The 26,265-nt window shown below is 38.5% G+C and overlaps 1 protein-coding gene across 3 annotated transcripts in view; it reads left to right on the top strand.

Annotated features, from left to right (window-relative positions):
- foxp4 (forkhead box P4) overlaps positions 1–26,265 on the top strand; it is a 130,646-nt gene that overhangs the window by 18,908 nt on the left and 85,473 nt on the right. For all 3 annotated transcript variants that reach the window (XM_079844359.1, XM_079844358.1, XM_079844360.1), the window contains exon 2: positions 23,568–23,745. In XM_079844359.1, coding sequence (XP_079700485.1) covers positions 23,578–23,745 — 168 coding nt within the window. In that variant the 5' untranslated portion in view covers positions 23,568–23,577. The remainder of the gene's footprint in view (positions 1–23,567; positions 23,746–26,265) is intronic.

Consider the following 26,265-nt stretch of genomic DNA (forward strand, 5'->3'; position numbering starts at 1 on the left):
CATTTATAAAACTTGCTCATTACAGAACTGATTAATTAAGAGTAATAACACTAATCTCACTCACACGGATAGAGAAACAATAATACACACTGAGATGCACAGTAGTGATTCTACTTATGCTTGCACAACAACTTGGTATATATTGAAAAAATTAGGAATCATGACTAATATTTTTTATTTTAAAGTCATAATACTGCAAATAATTGAGCATATAATTGATGCTAAATTATATACAGTATTATGCCTTAAAAGAAATTGAAAAAACCCCAAATAAATATATTAAAATACCAAATCATTACTACTGTTTATTTATATATCTGATTAAATAATACTTAATATAATAATCCAGTGTAATACTGACTTATAAGGAACTAAAAATCATTTAAATATAATATAATTTAATAATAATTATTAAAGTGTTTTTTTTTTTAATTTTCATTTACCTTTAATAATATTAGTGATAATTCTAAATGATATCCAGTGAAATAGGATTTTAAAAGGACACATCTTATCTAATTTGGCGTTTATGCTTAAACCTTACTAATGGAGCTGTGGTGGTACATAAGACAAAACAAAGTTAAGAAACCGTGTTTGCTGGACTGATGGGAGACTGATATGATAACGGTAGTCTACCAGCTGGTACCAAGTTGTTGTTGTTGTGTGAGTATAAACACAGAATCACTACTGTGTATCTCGGTGAGTGTGTATTATTGTTTGTCTGCCCGTGTGAGCCTGTGTGTGTTTGTGTGCACCCTTCTGTGACTGTCTACTGTGAGAAAGTGACATTTTGTTATCCACTTGGATCCCCAGAGGATATTGACTTCTTTTCACTCCCTGCCTAAATGCTGCTTGTTACCTTTCAAAGGAACAGTAGAAAGGAAGAATAGAAAAGAAAAGGTGCAGAACAGCTCCTTGTAGCCGTGTGCCCATCGCTGTTCTACAGCCAGTGGCGATAAACTATGAACAAGGCCTGCAGATCGTCCTTTTGGATCCAGATACCTGCTACGCATTTGTATTTACACCGTGCGTGTACTTTTTGTTTGGTTTCATACTGTTGAGATATTGTTCCAGTTTGGGCGAGAGTGTGTGAACAGGTCTGGCTCTTATATACTCTGCTGTCTGAGTCTACTGAGCAAAAGCTTTCATTAAAATTCCCACAATGCTGATGAATGTCAATGGGTGGAGGAACAACTTCACACAGCTGATGCTAACTATAGGCCACTGCATTTTTAAGTCCTTCACTTTACACTTTCATTTTCATTCAGATTTTTTCCTTTAAAAGAACACACACATTGTTGAATGAGCTCAGAGTGATGAAGCCCGTAAGGTGGAAGTGGAACTGACGCACACACACACACACACACACACACACACACACACACACACACTAACCCTGCTGGCAGGCGCTTCCAGTAACGACTGAGCTTAAAAGGAAGGGTCCTGGCAGGCAGGTATCGGGGCATCCGAAGGGCAGACTCGCACATAGCTAAAGTGTGGCTGTGAATGGCTGCAAATGGCTGTTAAATGTTTATAGAGTTGCCAGTCGGCCGTGGACCCAGTTCCTCTTGCATGGCGAGTCACGACCCTTAAGATTAAGTAGTGGAAAAACTGCTTTGATTTGTGAGCTGGAGCTTGTGTGAACAGTAAGTTGACCCTCAAACCTAGTGGGCTGCCCTCTTTTAGCAGTTTCCGACCTCTTCCTCCTCAAATTGTATGGGTAGATCAGGAAGAATGAGCACTGCACTGCCTCACAAACTTCCTATTGGTTTTTTGTTTTTGAGCATATACAGTTCAATGGATTGGAGTGGCAATCACTGGCATTGCATACACCCTTGTGCTCATTACATATGCATGCCTCATTGTCAATTATTGATGCCTTGCATATCTTTAGGGATTTTTTGTAAAAACTCATACTTCACTAAAGACGAGTCTTATTTTCAGGCTTTTCTAGCCTGTGGTGTTCATGTCAACACTCTGTAATGTAAAATGCAAAGATACAATAGCTGAGATGTTCTTTAAAAGTGAATACAAGATAAACAAAGATTGTGCTTAATTAGGATGAATTAATGAATAAAAAAACAGAGCAAACTTTTTTGTGATGCGTATATTCTACTTTTTTTGTAATTTAAACAATGCTGTTTTATACCAGTTTTTTGATGGATGAACATGAATTGGTAGCATTAGATTTAAGAAAATAATTATTACTTAATTATTTTTATTGTTGTTATTATTATTATTATTATTATTAAGAATAATTTACTACTAATAATATACTAAAGTATTTTAAGCATAATGTTACTATTAATAATTTATTATTAAGTAAATTACTATTACGTATTTAAAGTATAATGTTACTACTACTAATAAAAATGGAAAATAATAATTTTTAATTATTATTTTATTAAATGTTTTTGAACACTGTACATAGACAAAGATGTAACAGAGCGATTATTGTACTATTTAAAAAAATTAAAATAAAATCTGGACAGTGAAACGAATGATTTTGTTGTTGTTTTTTTCTCTTCTTTTGAACTCCCGATCTGTTCGACTAGTTAAATTCTAAAGAGATTCTCATGTTCTGTCCGGTGTCGGCCTCTAGTTTGATGATAGTCCTTAACCCTAATGAAATTCCACACATTTTCTACATTCTGATTTGCCCCATTTCTGAACTTTTCCCAGGGTTCTGTCTCCTGGCTGCACCATCATGTGACTGCCCATCGCAGACTGTAATTCCCTTTTATTTCCCTTTCAGCTGCTTTGTTCAAAAGGTAACAATCGGTGTAGATGTTAATCCGTGAAAAGTCAGTCTCTGTAAGGGCCACGAGACGCCTTGAGACCGAGCGTCTCAAAGGCTACCTAAACTTTTGTTCCTCCCTTCCTCCTCTCATGGGAAAAAACTGAACAAGCACAAAGGATTACAAGCCTTATTTGAGTGGTGTAACATTCGGAAACCAAATTGTTTTAATTGAGCTTTCAGTATGCACTTTCATGGAAGAAATCCAATGGTTTTTTGACAAATCATGAAAACTTTTGCACAGAGGTTCTGTGCACAAATATGTCGCCAGGTCTACATGCGCACGCATCCAGGATCATACATCGACCCATGATAATGTGGAATGCGTGTTCGCATGGCATGTCATCACGCTAAATGTTAGTCAGTTCAAAGGTGAGAAGCTGTGCTCCATATCCCAACCATGTGCAGACTGGCTAGAACACGATCCCCGGCTTCTCCTCCATCTGCCCGGCCGGTTTCATCTTACACGGGTAAATTACACTCAATCACTGTAATTGCATCCTACACAGCATGTGCCTTTGTGTCAAATTTTCGAGCAGACCCTTCTCTGCCCGCCTTGGGGGAAGCGGTTGAAATGATGTCAACGTTCTGGGCTATTTTATGTCTGTTTTGATTAAGCTGAACAAAATCCAAGTGTTTTTCCTGGTTGTTTTCTACATTTAAGGGAAGGAAAAACTTAAGTGCAGCTGGGCGGTGTGTGTTTGTGTGTATTAAGGGGGTTTAAGAAAGACCATGTGGAGAAGTTGGTGAATATTTATATGGTTTGCTTATGTGTTACGGTAAGTGTCGGTGGTTTTCTTCAGTGGTGTGGACATTTTCAAAATCATGTGATAAGCCCCTCTTGATATGTTAAGGAAATGTTTAAAGTCAGTCTGGTTTAAAGTTTAAAGATGTGACTTGTGCAAGAGAATAAAAAAGCAGATCAGTGTTATCACATAGATTTTTGGGAGTTTATGTATATATAATGTGTACACGCGCGCACACACACACACACACACACACACACAGGATTCGTAGTTCAATTAGATTTGGTATGCTTCTTTGAATCTTCCAGGGCTCATTGTAAAGGACTGATGCTTTACATCAGTCTCTCTCCTTCTCAGTCCATTTTTCCTGTTATTGCTGGAGCACTGTTACGGCGCCTTATTTTTCGTTGAAAGGCAAGTGGTGTGCGATTGATGAAAAATGAGCGGAGAGAGAGAGCAAGCTCCAGAAGGAGAGAGGGAGAGACAGCCGAGAGTTGTTAGAGTTTAAACAATCCTTTTTTGTGACCTGGTTCCTTATTACTCTTCTGGCACCTGCAGTATTTTTCAGTGTTTTGGAAATGTAAACAGACTCAAAATGCCTCCAGATGTTGCCAGCTGTGCTCACCACCACCGCAATATTACTGGGAAATGGAGCTTGGGATGTGTGTGTGCAATGTATGCGTGTGGAAGCACTGAAGGACAAAAGCATTGTGGGTTTCCAATATCTGTCTTATCGTTTATTTTGTGCTTCTGTATGCTCATTGTACACATTTTGTTTGTAATTTTTTTTTGCCATTGTGATCAATGCGTCATCTCTGTGTTTTTCAGGCCTGTGAATAGACACATTGTGCCTTTTTCAGTTCTGCATGGTCCAGTTTGGCTAAGTACAGTTGGCGAATTAGAAAGCGCCTTTACAATACATTTAAAATTTGAAAACACAATTAAATGTCGTTGCTGAGGAGATAGAAATATGACGGAAAGCTTCCATAAAAGACATTGACCTTGCAAACCTCCCATTACAATGGAGACACCTTACTTCAAAGAGGTGCAGGGTGTTAAGGAAATGTTAATTGGTTGACACAGAGGGGGAATGGTGCTGTAAATCGCCCAACAATTTGATCCAATCACCGGCGATGAGTGGACCCCCGTGACACCGGTCCCAGCTGTACCTGTGAGCGCCGCAAATATCATTTTAATTTTATTTAGCCTAATTATGACTGTGAACAGGTTCAATCTCCATTTCCACGCAAACAGACCCATATAATCACTTAGCTAGGTTTTAACTGTGTGCTCTTGGTGCTTGTTTTGTATGTAATGTAGTTTAATAATAAATACAACTGTAATTCATCTGACAAGCATGAAAGAATTATTTGAATTAGTGAAGCAGCTTTACCCAAAACTGTTTTAATATTTGGAAACAGGTTGAAGTAAAGTCAGTTTTGCACATGGAATAATACATTTACGCACCAGAGATGTTCAGACCACCTTGTACTGTCCTCTGAAGGTAATTGGAGTGCTAAAAGTACTACGATTTTACTCTGGGTTTAGTCCTGATGATCACAGTCGTCCATTCCTAAATAGGTTGTGAGTAGGAGAACCACATGCACTGCTCTCAGTAGCCGGAATGTGTTTGATCACGACAAAAAGAACAAAGCGAGGAGTTTATCACCTCTCGCTGCTTTGGAAAGACGTGTTCCTATTATAGAAAATAAATAAGGATTTGTCTCTGCTGGAGCATTGATGAGGATTTTAATTCCCAAGAGCCTTTGAACATGTCCCTGCACTAAGAAATGTTTAGTCATGCTGGTCCATTTAGCCTTTTAATCTCTGCTAAAGTTTTGGGGGTTGAGGGATGTTTCCAGCTCAACAGGTTTTTGAGATCTACTTTTAGAGGTCTCAGGGAAAAGAATTCCCCTTAATTTCCCCCTCCCTTTTCTGTAGGATTTGTACACGCACAGACAATAAAAAGACTTCACAGCTTGAATGGTGACAGCTTTTGAGCCTGTGCCAGTTTTTAACCATCAAGGCCTTCAGATATTCCATATGGATTCTAGATGTTTGCGTTTTGCGTGCAGCATCTGGCAGGCCTTTTTTGTCAAATCTGTTTTTTTGGTTGCATAAAATTGTGTAAAAACCATATTAGGGGATACGTTTAGGTCTAAGTCCTCAGACTAAAGGCAAATGGATGTCCCACATACAAAACATAACATGTTTTCAAATCTTGTTGTGGAACTTTCCTTAAACTGTTAGCACTATGCTAAGATAACAGGCTATGCTGTTAGCATGCCAATCGTAGACAGTGCTGTATTTTCGTGATCAAGAATTAAAGTCCTCATGAAATCAAAATCGATCTTATTTAATTTGTTAGCCCACATTACAAGTCTTAGGGTGAACAACTAATCCGTGCAAGTTAATACACAGAAAAAAATTGTTTGCCGCGGTAATCTTTAATCAAAATCTGAAAAGTAACTTCCGGTCTTGAATGGCGTTCCCTTTCCGATGACGACTGTGTGACGGCTTGGGTTTGAATACCCTTAACCACTCCCCTCCATCCGTTAGTCTGCTATGAGCGCGAGATGGAGAGGAGGAGCGTTGAAGTAAAACCCTGCCCTCTATTCAATATTCCGTTTCACTTGGAAATACGTCACAGCACTGAAATAAAGTCAGCTGCAACTTCCGGTTCACTGGAACTTTAAGGCTCTTTTTATGAATAAATATGTTAAAAAAAATGTTTTCGATAATTTCTTATTAAAGTCATCCCAACCAATGACTTTGCTGAGGGATAGGATCTTTGCATGGTGATATGCAACAATGTTTTGTAAAAGTTGGCTAACAGTAACAGGCTAATCTTTAGCCTAAATGTTATGTCACAAAAATCAAAACGGCCGTTCACTGTTCTGTCCCCCTAAGTTTTGGCCTTGTCTTACTTGCAGACTGGGTATTAAAGCATAATTCTGAAGAATAAGAACTCTGATTTTGTCCCACATGCCAGACACCGTAACTACCCAATAATGGGTGTAAAACCAGACGTCTACAAAAACTTTGAACCATGTGTGATCTCACTTTATCACAAAGCCCTGATGCAATTTGTCTTTGAGGTGAACAGTCAAATTCAAGAGATGCGAGGAAATGACAAAAAAAAAGAAGCTTTTAAACGTAGTCTTGAACTTGGAGAGAGAAAAAAAAGAATGCATGCTGGAATTTAGGTGATTGAAGAGCGAGAGAAAGAGAGAGAAACAGAGGTGCCTGGGACAAAAGCGGTATTGTATCATTTAAATGACTTCTGAACTGAAAGCTTTAAAACTTCTCCAGAGGGCTAGGTCCATAAAACAGAGAAACAGGGGTTGGCAGGCCCGCACCTAGACGCTTCCAGGAAAAGGAGATGTAAAAATCAATTTGCCGTGAAAAAGGTAAACAATCGGAAATGACAAATATGCAGGTTTTTTCCATTCCTTTATTTTCGAAGGTATTAAAAAAAGCAGAGGAGAACGAGAAGTCAGAGTCAGAAGTCTCCGGTGAAAGATAGCAGATGGCGTTTGCCCCCCCCACCCCCACCCTCACAGGACCCCCACCCTTTTCCCGTCCCAGGCTGTCTTGATAATTCCAAGCTGTGTTTTTTTTTAGTTGTTTTTGAACCATCGAATCAGTTAAAGCTATGCAGACAGGTCTTTAAAGTTCCACCAGTAGTCAGTGTATTTTTTTTTTTATTCAACAGTAGAGACATGATACATGGCGAGTAACTGTGATACGCAGGAATGTCAGAAACAGGTGGGTGCCATTGTGCAGGAAACGATTACAATAACTCAAAGAAGCACCACAGATTGCATTCGAATAAAACAGTCAAGGCCCCAGATGCTCTGGAATGTGTTTTGTTGAAACAATGAAGAGAAATCAATGTGCTCTAATTGTCTTTTTAAAAGCATCGTCTTTTTCCTTTCTTTTTTTTCTCTTTCAGACCCCCAGAACCCCCGCCCCCTCCCTCAGCTCCGCTCGTACCTTTTAGCCCGAGTTTCTAGTTTGATGTTGGCTTTGTGCTGGGCGCTCACCTCCTCCTGACTAAGGGCGTTAGCTCTGCCTGGCTGCCCCTGGGCTCGGGCTTGGGGGCTCTGAACCAGACTAGCAGCCTTTCTGAGTCAGTCATGCGAGTTCTCCAATTAAAGCCAAAGGAATGAATATGCCTCTTACACGTCCAGTCTATCCGCCGCTATCATTACAGAACCGCTTCTCTAAAGATGGCCTTTCAAGTGCGCTTGGTGTCAGAAGTAAGGAGATTGGAATGAGCCCTTTTAGTATGCACTTCATTAGAGTGTTATTGCCCGAGGTTTCGATTGGAAGAGATGGAAGCTTTTTTCCATTTAAAAAAAAAAAGGCCTCGAACTTCCACTACCCAACGTTTTGGGCCTGTGTTTTGAGACAGAAGAAATGAGGTGTAAATGCAGATGTTAGTGCAGTCCAAACTGACTCGACTGATAATATGGGCATTGTGAATTCCTTTGTTGCGAGACGTTTCGTTTTCTTATGTGCATGTCATGATTTTTGTCTTAAGAAACATAATCCTCTTTTCATTTTTCCCCTCCGCCTCCCTTGTTGAAAAGAAATAAAACTCTTTAAAAACTCCCTCGGGAAACAAAACAAAAAAAAAGGGAGGGAGGGAGGGGGAAAAAAAGATTTGGGAAAAAAAAAAATAACAAATACATTTTCCAGGTCCTAATTAGCCAGTTTTTCTCCCTCTAGATATTCTCCATTTCTTCTCCTTCACTCTGCCTTTCTCTACTTCCCATTCCCTCAGCATTTACTCTCCCCGCATAATTGAACTTGTCCACGTATCCTTCTCTGGAGAAGGACAAAGAGGCTAGTCTTACAGTATGAGTACAGAACGGGGCGAGAGATATAACGAGATAATGCCATAAAATCCATTTTTCTTTCCCTTAAATCTCGCCATAGTGGCCTGTCAGCACCTGTAAGCAGAGACTTGTAAAACGAAGAGGACGAAACTCGATCGTCAGGGCGATTACAGCAGCGTACCGTCTGCATGCTGTTCATTAGAGTTGCTCTCACTACCCGCTCACCGCCCAAGCTGTTAATATCTGCTTGACTTTTAAATGCCACAACAAGCTGACTCACGATTATGATGGCCAGACTCGCTCTGTCCCGTGTTTTTATTTTTTTTATGGTGAGGCAGATAAACAGTTAGCGCGAACTAGGCATTGCACACACACATCGCAGCATGCAAACCATTAATTCATAATGAGATAATCATGTAGAGGGAAACATTCGGTAGCATAATATTTAGACAGACACAACACAAACTTCACAAAGGGAGGCAGCCCAGACCGTATCTCGCCTTCTCCCCTGTGGTTTATTTTTTACAATTATTTTTATATGCATAATCTTTGTGAGTAAGCCAAAACTAGCAGGATGGGCAAGTTTAGGTCATAATGCTCATTTAGACTTGCTCGTTTATTTGGTTTGTCCATTAGTTGGCCTAGTGGTTCAAAATGGGCTTTGCTTCAGGAAATGAAGTAGCGACCCAACGCTATACCAAAATTGTTTCCTGTGCATAAAACTAAACAACAATGTCCATAAAGTAATATTAAATTTAAATTTAAATCACAGCTTGTGATGTGATTTGTTTTATACGTACTCCCCAGTTGAGAACCATTGCTTTATTCATAACACTCTAAACGTCAGTCTCTTATGCATCAGAAACATTATGGCACTTGGTCAAATATGTTTTATCAAATAGATTTTTCCACATAAGTTGCCAAATCTGAAGGTTTCCTACTCAAGTCTTTCTCCAATTAGTTTTCTCTTCAAACGAACCAAGGCTAAAAGGGATCTCCCTCTCTCTTCCTCTCTCTCCCAACTTCTGGCTGGAGGGCTGTATTAAAATTGGCACTTTGAATACCCACACTCCTCTGTGCCGTATTACAGTGATTGGCACAACACACTTACTCATGTTTCGGGTCTGGGAAGACTAAGCAGTATGTACTTTCACATTGTGTCCAGATGATTTATCTATTTATTCGTGATGGGCATTTGGTTATTACAACTTAGGTTTTTGAAATGACATATTTGACTCTTACACTGTAAGAAGTGAAAACGTGCAAGCTATTTCTACCTGATCTGACACTTGACAATTATTGAAATGCTTTAATCTTTTTCATTTAGCAGTTACCACGTTAGCACATATTTTAGGTTACCTGACAATGTAGTGTATGGCATAGTTTTTATATTGAAGTTAGCAATGAATTTATTAAAGTTAATGAAATAATTATAGAGTTGTATTTGTCAGTTGTTATAAGAATCATCCATCCATCCCTCAATTTTACATGACAAAAATATGTGCTGAATTTTTAGAGTACAAAGTCTCATGACGGTTTTGTTCCAAACACATCTTAGTGAACTTTAAACTAGGCTACAACTTTAAACAACCTAGACAGAACTTTAAAACATGCATTCAAATACTTTAACCTTGAAATCTCCCCTCGCAAATGTGGCAGTACTCTTTTTTTCATCTTTTAAATGTTTGAGTGTTTGATAGTTTGAGGTCTATAGCAGAAACCACTCGGGAATTAATGTCATTCATATGCCCTGCGGAAATTACTTTTGAAATGCATATAATCTAAAACATGCAAATGAGGCTGACTTTATGCACCCTGTTTAATATGAATTATCATTTTCTGAATACCTATTATTACTGCGTACATTTCTCCAATTATATTGTTCTTTTTTTGTCACTTCTGCTCTCTCGCACACACACACACACTCAACCCCAAAAGTGTGACGAGAGAGAGAGAGAGAGAGAGAGAGAGAGAGAGAGCCCTGGTGTACCGTGTATATTTCTTCTGGAATTTTCTTCCAGTATTTTAATGACGTGTAATAAGGCTGATAATGACACAAAGGCAGCTACTCTTGTTCCGTAGAGAGGAACGGAAAATGAACAAGGTGAAAAGGCTACGTGTCACGTACTGATTTTAAAATCATCCTCGCTGAAATTGAATTGGGACACGAGCTGCTGTTTTCATAGTGGAAAAAAACACTTCACGCTGGATATAAAGACAAGTTAGTGAGAGCAAGCATAATTCATGAATATTGAATAAATGCAGTGAAAAATTGATGTAATATTAAAGCGAACTCTGCATGTTTAGTTTCTTCCCTGATTCTACACGGGTTCTGACACCTCATAACAATGACTACAGTTAAGCAATTAATGTTCTTGTCTATGAAATGGGTGTATGTGCCCTCTTTTTTTTTGGGTTGGGGGGCTGAGGCATTAATTGAAGGCATCCATTTTCAAATGAATTACCTCTCTAATTTATTTATATTACATTATGAATTATTCTATTGATATTATTATGATTCAAATTAGTAATGCTTTTCTACTGTTCATTCTAGTGATATCAATTTGCATTCAAGTCACTTTAACAAAGATTTTCCTTTCTGTGCTAAATAATAAAACAGACGTTTTTTAATGCAATCAGCACTGCTGAAGATGGAATTAATATTTTAGCTTTTACTCTTGGTGAGAACTTTATTAGTCAGTGCAACTACTGGAGAATATAATATGGAAATTACTGGCAATTGAATGCTCTTGGTTGCTAGCTATAAACAGTGGTGGTTTTCTCCCAGAAATCAAGGAACCAAAAAAAATGTGTCTATGTTGAATGTCTTTAGTCATTTTAAAGATGGTGTGGAGTTATTGCTTATAAGACGCCTTGGACCAAGTTCAGAAGTACTAAAATTCAATTAATTTGAAAAATGGACATGCTATCATTTTTCCACATGCCTTCTTCCAAAGTGTTGTTTTTTTATTATGGAGTTATAAAATTTTATTTGATTATACCCACTCTGATCCAATCAATTAATTAACTCAGAAATCCAGAGTGCCAGTCATGAAAGCAGATGTATAAAATTATATCGTCATGTCCACTTTGAACTTAAGACATCACTTTGCCCCACCGCCCCGTTTAAAGTCTTAAGTTAGTTTCATTCCCTCCTCTTCAGGCCAGTTTAATCTGTCCCTATTCATCCTTTTTTTTTTTTTAATCTGGAAAATGTAAAAATTTTATTCAAACCTTTAATTGGTTTTTAATATTTGTATTGTAATTACTAGATTAATGACCGACCAGCCATGTTTTGTCTGTCTAAAATAAGAAACGGCATCCTTGATTTGAGAAAAACATTTCCTTTAAAAAAAAATCTAGATCAGCTAACTCTCAAACTCTGCCCCATCTTCACTTTCTCACTGTAATCTCAGTTGCTGTTCATTCAAACTTTATCTTGCATATGAAGGTTATGCTCATAAAGCAGATATTGCATCCGGGTGCGTTTAGGCAGTTGTTGGATTGCTTGCTCCTCATAGCCATAAAGTTCCACCTCTGTTCCACCATGTTAAATACAATTTGGGTATTAGTACCTCAGGCGGTCTTGAGACTGCCCTTGCCCCATCATTAGCCTCTTAAACCATTACAGGACATGAGAAATGGCTTTATTCATCTTGATGATCACAGGATAATAACCACTGCCTATTAACACGACCCACAAGCCCCTGTGACCTCCACCTATAAAGAGCCACACACTCAATACACGATACTTACAGATATCCATCTATCTATTGATCGTTCATTCTATCTATTTATCATTCATTCTATTTGCCTGTCTGTAGGCTGATGTCTAAGCTGCTTTTTACCCTTAAGTACCCCCACAACACCATCAATGAGGCTACAATAAAGACATTCCCCTTCATTGACACTAAACCAAAGAATCTGTGGTGTGGGTGCTTAATGCTTACAATTAAAGTTGCAAAAGTTATTCAGAGAGAAGATTTTCTTTGTCCTTTGTTCTTTGATTAACATGACAGGAGCCGCAGCAGGAATATATAAGACTGCTGAGTTTATGCACGGATCCAATACTGTTACATCTTTCTCAACTATTTACATTCCAAAACTAACCGTGTTTAACTGAATACTTGCCAAGGCATTTTGACAATTTTGTGTGTATTTGACCATTTAAGCCCAGTAAGCCGCTGATTTTGGTACTTGCGACTTACAGAATGTTTGAAAGAAGGCTTTATGTGCACTTATATAGATTAGTGGTGCTCGCACTATTGGTTTGAGCGTGAAACCAGCAGGAATTAGTAAAATGATATGCAATACAAGTATTATTCAACCGGAGAGGAGACGAGTGTGTGTCAATTCGCGTTGGAGAGAAGAGCCCAAGAATGTGCAGCTGGTATCGGTGTATGTTGGAATCGCTTCAGATATTTCCGTACCGAAGTATCTATTTTTTTTACAACACTATAGTGTTTAATTAGGTTTGTTTGTTTCGAACGTTTTCCGTGGTTGGCCTTACAAGTATTACAAATTGCGAACTTTGTCTTCACTCCTCCCAGTGAAGAACTTTCAAGCCCACGAGATGTTTACATGGACCTGTGAGTGTGAGCGTGGCTGTGACGTAATTTCCTGTGCCGCTGGCAGCAAAACCGAAAGGCTCGGAATCGGAAAGATGTGAGACTGACCAGCCGGTTACCGGTCTGGGCAGATCATGCGGAAAATCGACTGATTCCGGTCCCCGGCCAGTTGATTGTTGCATCTCTGGAAAACTCCTATTTTAATCAATGACTCTAACTTAAGTGCACAACGAATCTCTAATTTACTATGCATTATGCTTTGTTTGTTATAATGAGTTGGGGTTAAGTTTGTGAGTATTTACTGTAGGACTTAAACTAGTACTAAACAGAAACTCATTCAGCTTTTTGAGGGCTCTGATTGGCCATTACTTTCAACTGTCATGCTTGTAATTGACTTCAATATACTCGACGCTGAAAAATCACGATGTAAATGGACACATTTGTAGTGACTAATGTGCCAGGCTGGGGTGATGCTGGGGCGATTGACGCAATCCTGGGATGCCTGTTCCATCTATACGGAACAAACCCAGCAAAATCTAAATCTTTTGGCGTACCCCCTGGAACCTGCTCACGTACTCGTGGTCGAGACTCACTGGTCTGAGTGGATGAATACGTGTGCGCTCAATGGCTGACAAATGGGCCGTTTGTGAAAGCCCAGCACCTATTCCAAATATTTGCTATGATTTCTGTGCATCGCAAGGTGAGGAGGCCTCATATAGAAATCTCCAGTATCTTAAAAATCAAGGGCAGGATGGAAAATCACTTACTTTTGGCCAAAAAGAAAAAGGCAGAGGGTAGTAGTAGTGTCAGTGGGAGTAAATGTTTGCCCCGGTCACACAGACACACAGAAGCGATCTCATCTGTTGGGAATGCTGGTGGTGTTTACCGAATGCAACGAAACCCACCTGATTAAAGCTAATCTTTATGGGCTCGACAAACAGGACTTTGCCTCCTCCTGCATCAGGTGCACGTCACAGAAGGAAAGGAACACATCAGATCACCATATGGTGCATTAGATATCATATGAATCCAATTGCCTCCCCCACACACTTTTTTTCTGATTGTCTCCTCTGTTTTATTTGGCCTCGTTTTCTTTCCCCGTGAGAATCTTTCTTACTTTCTTACGTTCATATTGGCATGTCCTTGATAATTGAATTGTCCTTTGAGTGCCTCTGATTTGAGACAGTCAGCGGGTAAGCAATTCCTTAATTGTCATCTGCCATAGTTTAGATTTGAAAGAGAAAAAGGAAAACCTCAGCTGAAAAAAACTGAGTTTGAAATTAGGACACCAACTCTGAGACCCGTTGAAAATTATCACAAGATCAAAGTTGTGTCATTAGCCTCATAAATGCAGATCATTCTGTTCATTCCATTTTCTTTTTCCACGCTCCCATTTTTTTTGCTGTGCCCCTTGCCTCAGCCTCTGCCGTAGGGAAATGAATGGGTTATTTTTGGACATTGGTGGTCCTAAGCTTTAGTAATAAGAGGGAAGGGCTTTGGTTGTGACCGTAAAAACAGTCTAGTCCCAAATAAACCAGCAACCATTCCAAATGTTTACCTTCACTGCTCTTTAAATCAGCATGGTGGGAATGCACATGGACACAAATGTTTCTTTTAGATGTTAGTTTGTCTTTGAGGCCAAGAAATGAGCAGGTAAAGTCCATCTATTGCACCTGTACAGAATGGAACTGTGACCATGCGATCACAAGAGGAGGCTGTTGAGTTCGACTGGATATGTAGCTCTAATGCTGTACAAAAGCACCATCTTTCCTCGAGATATGAGAATGAGGGCAAAACACAAAACGTGTATCTTTACAGGGCAATTAAGAGTTAACAAAGACTTTGTATTTGATTACCTGGTATTTAGAAGATCTCTTTTATCCTAGGAGATGTGCAGTACACTAATTGTAGGGATCTGTTTGGAGCAATTGAGCCAGCTGGGGTGTAGGTATTTTGCCTAAGAGACAGTTGGTGTCCTTTACCTGGGATTGCTCCAGGTAACCATGTATAATCAGTCTTGAGCTTTAGTATAATGGTAAAACAATCAATATTGTTAAAATAACTGACATTCACGTGTGTTTCTCTTTGGGTAGGTGAGATGGGAGGTAACACTGATTCCTTTAAAGTCAACATGAAAAAGTTAAATGTTTACTTTGTTAATACTGTACATGCTCCTGATCGTATTGTACATAATTCATTAGTGCATGTTATTGCAAAGGAAAACATTTGGCTTTATAATTTTACTTTTCAGTGCTTAGAGTTACCAACAATTTTCATCCAACGCGGTTTCATTACAATTTGTTGACATTTTTGGCAATTCATAAAATCTCATTTGTATGTTTTTGTTTTTTTATTACTTTAGTTTTTCATTGCTATTTAGGTTTTATTTATTTTTCTCAGTTTCAGTTTTTTTTTTTAAGTGCTTCAACTTAAACTTATTAGTTAGTTGCCAACATTTTTAATGTGTATAACTTTTTCATCTAATGTTTATTTTATTTAACTTTATTTCAATGAACAAAAACGTTTTTAATAATTTTAAAAACAAACCATATCCCGTTTTGGTATATACTGCCCTCTCTTCATTTATTCCTGATGGATAATACAATAAAATAGAATAAATGTAAGTAAAAGAAATAACAAATAAATACGTTTCATTAACGTCTCCATTAAATATCCTGTTTCACTCTAAAATGTCACATTACGTCAGTAAAATGGGTTGCAGACGCCATTTTCATGTTGAATTTAAAGGCCTGGGGTGAGTGAAGTGTGTAAGTGGGTGGCAACGTGAAGGGATTCTGTCATAATGCCAAGTGGAGCAGTGTGCCACTTCCACGGAGAGTGGAGTGGAGAACGGCTTCGCTCATAAAAAGGGAATGCATAAGTGCTCGGCTAAGCAGTCTTCAAACGAGGGTCTCTTCTTTACTGTCAGGATATTCCAACGCGCCATACCCCCCGGGAGGAGCGGGTTGTTGATCCCTTTGAAGTGGCCGGTACTGGGCCAAGGTTAAAACTGCTAAGAGACACCCAGGAATTCAGACTTTCCTTTATTTTTCTATCAAGAACACTTATTTGTTTCTGACCCTTTCTTGTGGTGACTTACTTTAAGGTACCCTGCTCATTACATCTCTCTCACTCTCACGCTCTCTCTCAGCTCTGGGTCTTCCTGCTATCTGTCTTCACGGCAGACAGTGACAGACTTCCCCTGGGCCCAGCCTTTTAGTTGATGTAGTCATACCTGCCCCCCTCCCTCTCACCACCAACCATACGTCTAGGGAAGACAAATCTGGAGGAAGAGCCGCAAGCTGTGTGTTCTAACCGCTGGGACACACACACACCTGCCCTCTGCCCCGTGGGCTAGCAGTTGGAGTTGCTAACACAAATACACCCTATCCTTCCGTAGACTGCGTTCCTGAATGTTTGTGTCCTGAGAGCAGTTCTTCCTGATGAGGCAAATAAATAAACACAATGAACGTGTGTTTGCTTCAGAAACAGCTTTTTTGTTGTTGTTCAGAGGTTTTAAGAGGTTTAACTGAAATTTTATACAGTCTTGATGAACCTTTTCCTTGTAAAAGTATCTTTGTTTCAAAACCTAGTGAGCTACCCTGCTCCCTACTGCTTACATAGGCTGCTATGAAACTGCATATAAATGATTTGAAACACTCTTAGCATTTTGCTAAGCTACCAGAAAAATAAATAGTACACACAAGTATTTTTAATTACACTTTACACTCTTTTTAATAGACACTTCTCAGTATTGAATGAAATATTAGTTTTAGTAGTAGTTATAATAAACGTTTTTCCCCTGATCTGCCATTTTGGATTTTTTTCCCCCCACCTGAGTTTTACATTTTAGTGCATTTGACACTTGTTCAAAGCAACTTGCATTGCATTCAAGTTGGTTTGCTTTTTGTTTATTTATTTATTTACACCTAACTTTTTAATATACATTTTGATCAGTATTGTTGAAATTATAAGCTTTATAGTACTTTTTTTTCACCTCATCGCATTTATTTTATTATTTAGGGGCCAAGCCCCGAAGGGGCTGTTGATTTTCTTATTATTATTCTTCGCGAATGGGAGTCAATGGCAGCCCTATGAACCGTAAGTAGGAAAATTATGAAATTTGGCATAATTGTAGAGATGTTCATCTATAGTAAGTGAAATTTGGAGTCTCTAGAACCAACTCCATAGCGCCACCACCAGTTCAAAAATTCAACATTGAATTGGTTATAACTTTTGAACCATTTGATGTAGAAAAATAAAACTTACCTGATTCCGTACCTGATCAGGTACGTAAAAATACTACGTACCTGATTCCTCTCATCATGCTGATCACAATCAACATCTTACATCAAAACTCTTGCCTAATACAGAAATGGCCGTTTTGAAAAGTACAGTATTCAGTTTTTTCGCTATTCTTCCTTCAAAATTTGTCCAATTCTTGCAAGATTGACAGAGAGAATCTTTGGACCGAGCTGAACAGAAATGACTGAACAGAATTTTGTCTTTCTGGTAAAAAAAAAAATTATGATATTGCGAACTTAACGAGGTCGACCCAAAATTGGTTCTGAGCCTGTATCTTGGCCAAACTTTGATCCATTGAAACAAAAATTGGTACGCTTCATTGGACCCATAATCTGAGGGTCCATGCCAAAGTTGGGAACAGCGCCACCTACTGGTCATGAGACTTCTGAGCAGTTTGTCAGAAAATCGTAAATAAAATCCTTGTCATGCCGAATCCGTGGATAATGGAAATGTCAGGATCGGATGAACCCTGTGTCTGCCATTTTGAATTTTGTCATAAATTGCGATCTCTTTTAAAATATTTGACATATCTGCACAAAATTCGACAGCATGTCCGGAACGTACCTGAGAAGTTTCACAACAGCCCCACCTAGTGTTTCAGAGATAAGATTTTTTCGCAAAATCATATATATCTTTGAAAACATTGTCCAAATTGTGTAATTTATGTAATTTTGTTTCCTGGCTTATGCCGATTCCGATGATATCTCATTTGTCATTTTCCAAACATGTGACTGTCCGCCATATTGAAAATGATATTCCGCCATATTGAAGTGAAAAACTTTTTCGCTACTCTTCCTTCACATTTTGTCCAAAATCGGCTCCGATGATCTTTGGACTGAGCCGCACAGACAGGACTGATCGGATGTCTGATATTCGCTACCGTTCCTGAGAAATTTGTCTCTGAAGTTATCCTTGCCTGTGTTTGTTTATTTATGCTAATTAGCTTAGCATGCCAATTGGTTAATTGCAAAAAGTGCTTCTGTTCCAGACATTGAGTCATTCCGAGATTGATCTAAACTGAACTTTTTAAATATTAAATGCTTTAAAAAAAATCGCCATTTTGAGTCGATTCTCATTAGAACTATCGAACTTCGGCAGACGTTCGAACACGTGTGCCCAGTGGCGCAACAAGATGAGAGACAGGCACCTGACCCAGAGATAGGGGGTTCGAGTCAAGGGGGAACAACTTTATAAAATTGGCTTTGCATTGCACTACAGCCCCTTCTGGGGCTTGGTCCCGTAAAACTGCTTGCAGTTCTTGTTTATTTTTATTATTTTTTATTAGTTTGTGTTTTTCTCTGGAATGCTTGTTGTAATGCATTATGGGCCAAAATGAGGTATCTTAGTAAACGGCATAATTAAAAACGCCATTGTTGAACCTATGGTGTCTTAAAATCACTAGATGATTTTGTAACAAAGCAAGTTGTTACATGTGCTCTGGTGGACTTTCTGTTGCTCAATCATATTTGGCGACAAACAGAGGTGGTGCACTCCTGACGAAGCGTTCGCGTCTCTGCGGGATGGTTGTTTCAGTAGCCTGAGGGAGAAGACGTGAGATGTGCTGGCACAACTGTGGCTGTCTCCACTAATCATGTTGGCTTCTTCTTTGTTTTATTAATAAGAGCATTCCTGTGAGCTGATGCAAGGCTCTAGAAACAGCCTTTGTGGGACTTATATAAATAGACCTGTATAAGGCTTAACATGATAAAGAGTTATTAATCTGGTAACCTGCTGAAAAAAAAAAACGACTGAGAAGGGTGTCTGTGTGTGCTAGCGTGTGCGTAACGTGCTGAAAGAGCTGTTCCACAGGTGCAAAGGAAGACAAATAAAGCTTACAGCCCTGCTGAAAAAATGTGAAATGGTTCCGCATATGCCTTGAAGAGTTCCTATATGAAGAAGAGGACAGGAAAGATGAAGTAAATGAATGAGTTGGTGATAAAAAAAAAGTGGGAAAGGACTGGCAGGATGAAGCGGTATTCCATTTTTATAAATATTGTCAAAGTTGTCATCTTGTATTACGTCCGTTTTATTTTCTTTTTAGTTCTGGGTAATGCTCTTTGTAGTTAAATGGAGCTCTGGTGTGTGCTGGAGAGCTGAAGTTGCAAATTTAAACCAGTCTGTCGACATTGCCAAGTGAGTTACGGCTTGAATCCTTGCATTATTTTAAACATTGCTTCTTGAACAGTCCTTTTCACAGTAAAGGAATATCTTTAGCCCGGTTTAATGTTTGCCATATTTTCTTTCACTGAGACCCAAACAAGAGGGGAAAAAAGTAAAACGTGTAAAAAGAAAATTCAGGTATCACAGTCAATTATCCGTTATAGAGCTTTCAATGTTTTAGAGGCCAGTAATAAGCTTTTATGTGAAGGATTTGAAATATACTCATTTTCATCTGAAATAATAAAGACCGATTCCATTAGCTGGCGCTGTACGGACCATCTGAACATGGCACTGGCCGTTTACCATCTTCATTCAGGTGAAATGATCCAGGCTGGAAGTACTGAATTCAGAGGGCATTAGTGGGGCTTGTGTTTTGGAGTCGGACCGGAACGATGAGTCCAATCCGCAGTCTGGGGCTGCAGATGTGCTGATCTGGGATCAGCCGGCTGGATCTGACAGCCTCAATCCTCTTCAAAGCTCTCGGCCCGCCGACCGGGCCAAGGTACTCTGGTTCAGAGGTGCATTGACATCCACTTCAGTGAATCTGTGCTTCATCCACTGAACCTGTCATCATATGAGTGTTTACAGATTTACTTCAAAAGTATGTTTTACTTTGTTTTTAGCTTTTAAGAAATGTTGGTGTTATTCAATATAACTTTAAAATTTATGAATTAAAATTAATTTAGTTTTTAATTGAGCTTAAAAAATGTCTCAAATGTAATAAATAAAACGATCTGCAATATGTATTCAAGATGTAAGGAAATATTTTTTTACACCATAAGCAAGTCATTAAATAGATTTTTTTTTTAACTGTATGTGTTCTAAACTAGATTTTTCCATGGACACACTGCTTTTGTTGCATGAAAAGCGTAAACTGCCTTCAAGTTCATTTAGGCAGGAACACCTGATGCTTTGTCTACTTAATAGTATTGACGTCTTTAGCAAACTGTGTTCCCTAAACAATAAAAAAGCAAGCTGGGAAAAGACAATCTACCTTTCACCTCTGACCCTGTCGGAGTACTGGAAGCTTTTAGTCCCCGCTGGGCTTGCTATTTTTTGAGAGGGTGTGAAGTGACGGCCCACCTGTATGAGATTTACCCAGGAGACCTCCGCCCCTTGGCCTACCTGGCTCAGACGGCGTCTTTTCAACCCTGCTCTCTCGGAATCCTCTGTTCCCGTGCCAGCTGCCGACTCCGACCCTGAGCACAGGAACGGAACTGCAGCTGCCTCAGGGGTAGTCGGAGAAGAGAGAAAGAGAACGAAGGGAAAGGAGAATCTTTGCTTCGGGGAGGATGGGATTTAGTCATGAATGAGATAAACTGTGGTTTGTTTCGCCATCTCTCCGTTTCCTGACCTTGTTTGTTTTTGTGTTACTTCCTTTTTAATACAGATGAGGGGGAAAAAAATCAGCAAAACTACAAAGCTTTCACTTTTTACTGCTAATATGCACTTCTGGAGCCGAATCAGAATTCAGGGACGTGTTTATCCCCGCGTTGCTATCTTACCTTAGCAACTTTCAGCATCAGCAATATAAACAGCTTTTAACAGGCAGTCACAGAAGTTCCCATGATCCCTTGTTGCAGCCTCAGTACTTGCAGAAACAGGATAGAGAATGAATCACCACCCCCTCCACCCTTTCTTGTAAGTGCCAAAGAAAATCTGCTGATATTAGAACATAAAAAAGAGAAAACCTCAGTGCATAGCCAATGCATTGCGTTACCATGCCGCAAAGACGCTGGTCCTGGGATTTTTGTTTTATCTGTTGCGAGCTGAATTTTTTTTATTTTTTTTTCGTGTGTTTTCGTCCCTGAAGCGAAGGCAAGTTTGGTCCCATTTCTCTTCCGTCCCAATTAAAAGGCAAACGTTCCTTTTTTTGTGCCTTGCCCTCCCCCAAATGCACACTTTATCTCTTCGATCTGAAGAAGAACGCCCACCCTTTCTGTATCCCTCACTCCCCTGTAGAAGAAAAATGCATTTTCCTCTGTTCTCACAGGTCAAAGTTCAGCCAGGGGGGCTTTGGGGGCTAAACAAGATGCGGCAAGCCTCAACATTGGCGGCTCAGATGAGCCTGCCAAAAACAATTACAAGACGCTGCAAACTTCTGTCTCATAGCCGTAATCAAAGGTTCCCTGTGCAGATTTATTGGGCTGCTTTATTTACGACCTTCCATTATAGCAGCAATATACACCCATTACGGGATATGACAAGGCTTCATGCTTGCTTACACCTCGGGCTGGTTTATATGGCAGTGATGCTCTCGCTCAGCAGCTGCTCGTTCCTTCAAGCTAGCCGATGCAGCAAAGTCTTGCATCTCTCAAACAGTTTGGGTTTCTTGCAAATCATGAAATTGGTTTTAGTCATGATGAAAAGAATTTGAAGTGGGTTTTGAAAGCTGCTGTTGGGGTTTTGGTATCATCCCCTACATGTCACATCCGAGTGATATAGATGGTCTGGGTGGATGTAAATTAACCACACGTGGTATGCAATAAAACTACCCACATCTTTGGTTTGCGTCCCCCATGAGACACGACATGCCTGCATCCTCTTCAGTCATGCGAGTTTCGCGTGACTGCCTTAGATGACAGCTTTGAATGAAGTATACAACTCCTCAACCAGGTGCATTTAAGTGATTCCAACTGTGAACTTGTTGGACCCATAAAACCACCCTTGAGGTTCCAAAATGTCCCAATGTATAGTTGATTTGAGTGTAGAAGCGGGTAAAAAGTCTTCTCTATCTCGGTCTCGGCAGTCTTCAGCTGTTGTTGTGGCGAGCTTTACTGCACGGCACGTACTGCATGTGTAGATAGTACCATTCCCACAATGCGATCACAATGCTCCGTTTTGTTGATCATGTTGATGTTTTTTAAATGAATATCTTATTGCTTTTGTAAGCAGGTCAAGGTTAAATAAAGCAAGCAATTGTAGTAAAAATGTCAAGTTAGATGTACTCTGTGTTCATGTTTCATATGATTTTTTAAAATATACATTTGTGTGTGTGTATATATATATATATATATATATATATATATATATATATATATATATATATATATATATATATATATATATATATATATATATATATTGCATAGCATATTCTTTGCATATAATTGCATATTTATGTATTTTTAAATAAATTGATGTATATAATATCAATTAATTAAAAAATACATTAAATATGCAATTATATGCAAAAAATATGCTATGCAATATATATACACATTTAATACATTAAATATGCAATTCACACATAAAATGACTTGAAAACACCTCTATTATTATGCATATATAATGCATATAAATAGAGGTGTATTCAAGTCATTTAATGTGTGAATTGCATATTTAATGTATTTTTAAATAAATTGATATAACAGGACAAAAATGACAACAAAATTGACATCCTTTTTAGTGCAAGAGCACTCATGTTTTAGTGCACTATACATGCACTCATGTATAGTCTTCATAAGATTATACATGTAAATATGTCATCAGTTCACTGAATCATTCACTCATTTGAAGCCTTTTTCCTTTTCCCCTCACTTTACCTCTTAAAGATACTAAATGCATTCCTCTTCTGTTAGAAAGTTGCTTGTGTTTTTGTACTGCTGATAATAAGGTGCACAAGAGGTTGGTGTTTCTTTAGAGCAGATGTTTTCTAATTGAAAGGGCCTCTTTGTCTCTGTGGTGGATGCATCAACACTTTCTGTCAAAGACAAATGTCCTTCGATCAAAGCTGATGCACTGTGTTGTAACCTTTGGTAAAAGGGAAAAGCATGCCGCTCTTTCATGGCACAATGCCATTTTAGTTTGACACAAGTATCTCTTCAGGCAGACCTTCGCTGTGCCTTCCTCCGTGTTTGTGTCCTTGGCTGCCATTGGCTGTTTGGAGGCTCAGGTGGTTCTTTAGGTATATCCAAATGGATGTATGGCACACTGCTTGTTTATTATGTTCTTATCAAGGTTAGCAGCTGTGTCACTGTATTTCTACTGCAGTTAAACATTTTCTGATGGGGTTGATTTGTGAATCTGTGCTATTGATTAGTGTGCATTTGCTTTTGTGATAAAACACATTACCTACATAGATCTTAGCATGCTTCCTAGGACTTCTTACAATGCCTGATGGTCACTCAATGTTTTTCTTTTTTGCAAGGTGCCACGTGATGATGGTAGAATCAGCAACTGAGACCATTCGAACAACACCCTCCAATCAAAATGGAGTCAGCAGCCTAAGCAGCCAATCAGATGGCGGAGGAAGAGAGGGCGGGTCCAACGGTGACACCAATGGGGAGATCAGCCCAGTGGATTTACTGCACCTTCAACAGCAGCAGGTGTGTGTGTGTGCGCAAAAGACCCCAAGTCCTCTACCCTGACTTTCAGGAAGCGTGTTGAACTGTTAGTTGTTTCTTGTGCAATTCCCATGGCTTGCGCAACATACAAACAACCAGATATATGAAGCAAACTGCATTACATTGTTTTCAAAACCTCAAAGAGTTGATTGTATGGTGTACAGTATCACTTTTCAGTCATTTGATGGGAACAGTATAAAAATGTAAAGAGATGGTTCACCTCAACATGAAATTGCTGAAAATGACTCCTCCTCAATCGTCAAACCTGTATAGTTCGTCTGTTGAACACAAAGTTTTACTTTATTTTTTTATTGCAAACATTTACAATATAATTGTAGGAGGTTGCGCCATATTTTACAGTCTAAACTTGCACTGCCAAACTGTTCAGTATTTCAATATTTGATTTTCTATTCAGAAATCTCATCCTGTTAATGTAGTTTGTTCATCATTATGATTAAAATAATTGTAATAATAATTATATTAATTCAGACATTAAAAACATAATAGAGTGTGTATATTCAAAACTAGACAACATCATACACATCATAGAATGTTTAAGTCATTGCATAATGTATAGAAATTTCATGCTTAATGTATTTTTTAAATAAAGTAATGGGTCTGGACCAAAAAAAACATAATTGCCAAGCACATTTTTTTTCTAGCGATAAGATTCTGATCTTTTCAGTGAATCAGTTAATCCAGTTCACAAAATGGTTTGTTCATGAATCACGCGTTTCCAAATTCCTTGCAGTCCATGTCTCACACAAAGCTATTGTATGACTTCAGAAGACTTAAAATATCTACCTGTGAATTTCCGACTAGAATGATGATAACAGTGCAGTAAATGGTATTTAATTAGCACTACAAACCAGCATGTTTATGATTACGATTATAGAAATAATATAACAAATACCAGATTGCAATATCAAGCAGCATAACAGGTTTTTGCACAGCTATAATAACTGGAAGCGGATGACATCGGAAGCCTCACACATTCAGGTTACAAATGGCCAAACGCTCTTATGTTAAAAATAAGGTTATTAGGCCACATTATGATCATTTTATTGTTTTTGTACTTTATACTTGAAAGTTTCAGTCCACGCGTACTGTCATTGCATGCAAAAGAGCCACCAACACAACAGTTCTTTAAACATTTTAAATCTTTAAAATTCCTCCTTTTTGTGTTAAAAAATGAAGTTGCTCAGGTTTGGAGAGAAATGAGAGAGAGGGTCAGTGATTTCATTTTTGGGTGATCTAATCTTTTAACCAAATCTGGTCCTCAGGCTTCATATTTCCATGCAGTCATCCAGAACTGCACTTGGCGATTTCAGTCATTCCTGTAGATGATGCCGACTTCACTGAATTCCTCACTCTTGATGTCCAGTCTTAGCAGCAGTCTCAGCCTAGCCTGAGTCACAATAGTCCTCTAAGCAACTGTTTTATGCAGCGACACGTCAGCGTGTAGAGGCTTGTGCTGTTTTTGCTCTTTGGCCTATGCGTCAGTGTCTTCCATATCCAGTTTGTCAGTTGGAATTTCCTCACTTCCCGGACTCTCTTGGCTGAAACTCTCTTTTTCTGTTCACACTCTTCCTAAATGCATTACAGACGCAGAGGGTAACAGGACCCCTCAACCTTGTTATCAAAGACACAGGCTGCACTGCACGCCTGTTAAAAGATCCTAGTTTGTCTTAATGTAATATTGATGAACTGTTACTAAAAGAAAGTGGGATCTGTTAAACCATATTATTTAAATCTCTGAATTGATTTGGTGTGTGTATATGTAAAGGCTTTTGACAGTAATATCCTCTCATTTTTTTTCCCCTCATTAATCCTCTGATGCTGGTGTCCACTATAATGGAGAGATCTTTTTTTAAAGCAGTTTTTTACCATTTAAGTGTGCCGTTACATCCAAACCACAGTGGGTGATCAACTTTGACTTTTGGACAACATACATTTAACGAAAATGAAGCACCAAGGTGAACCTCTGGAATATTTAACATTATCTTCTATTGTAATCATGGACAGATTTGTTTTTCAATTAAATTATAAAATTGTATCTTAAAACAAATTATTATATTTTTGTTTTGAAGAATTTAAAAATTCAGGCATCAGAGGGTTAAATAACCCCACACACAATTTGTAATTTACATTTTTTTTCATAAATTATATTAGTTTTAAAATGTAATAAATATAAAAAAAAAAAAGATTAAGGCCTTGATTCAACAATTTAACTGTATATTATTCATTAAGCATATATGAAAATATACAATTTGTCCCTCAGAACAGATGTTCAGTTTGTTGGCGATATGAAATAATTTTTTCGTGCCTCCTATGATCTGAGATATTGTGAAGAATATAAAAATATCCATCTAAGTCACTAGTCTGACCATTAGAGTTGCTCACAAATGGCCATAAGTTTTAAAAAAATCACCAATGAAGTGAGAGTCGTTTGGAGAGAAGAGAGCACAAGAAAAGCAGAACAGGAAGAGAGAGGGAAAGAAC

Source organism: Gobio gobio, assembly GCF_949357685.1.
Source record: "Gobio gobio genome assembly, chromosome: 19".
Taxonomy (NCBI): Eukaryota; Metazoa; Chordata; class Actinopteri; order Cypriniformes; family Gobionidae; genus Gobio; species Gobio gobio.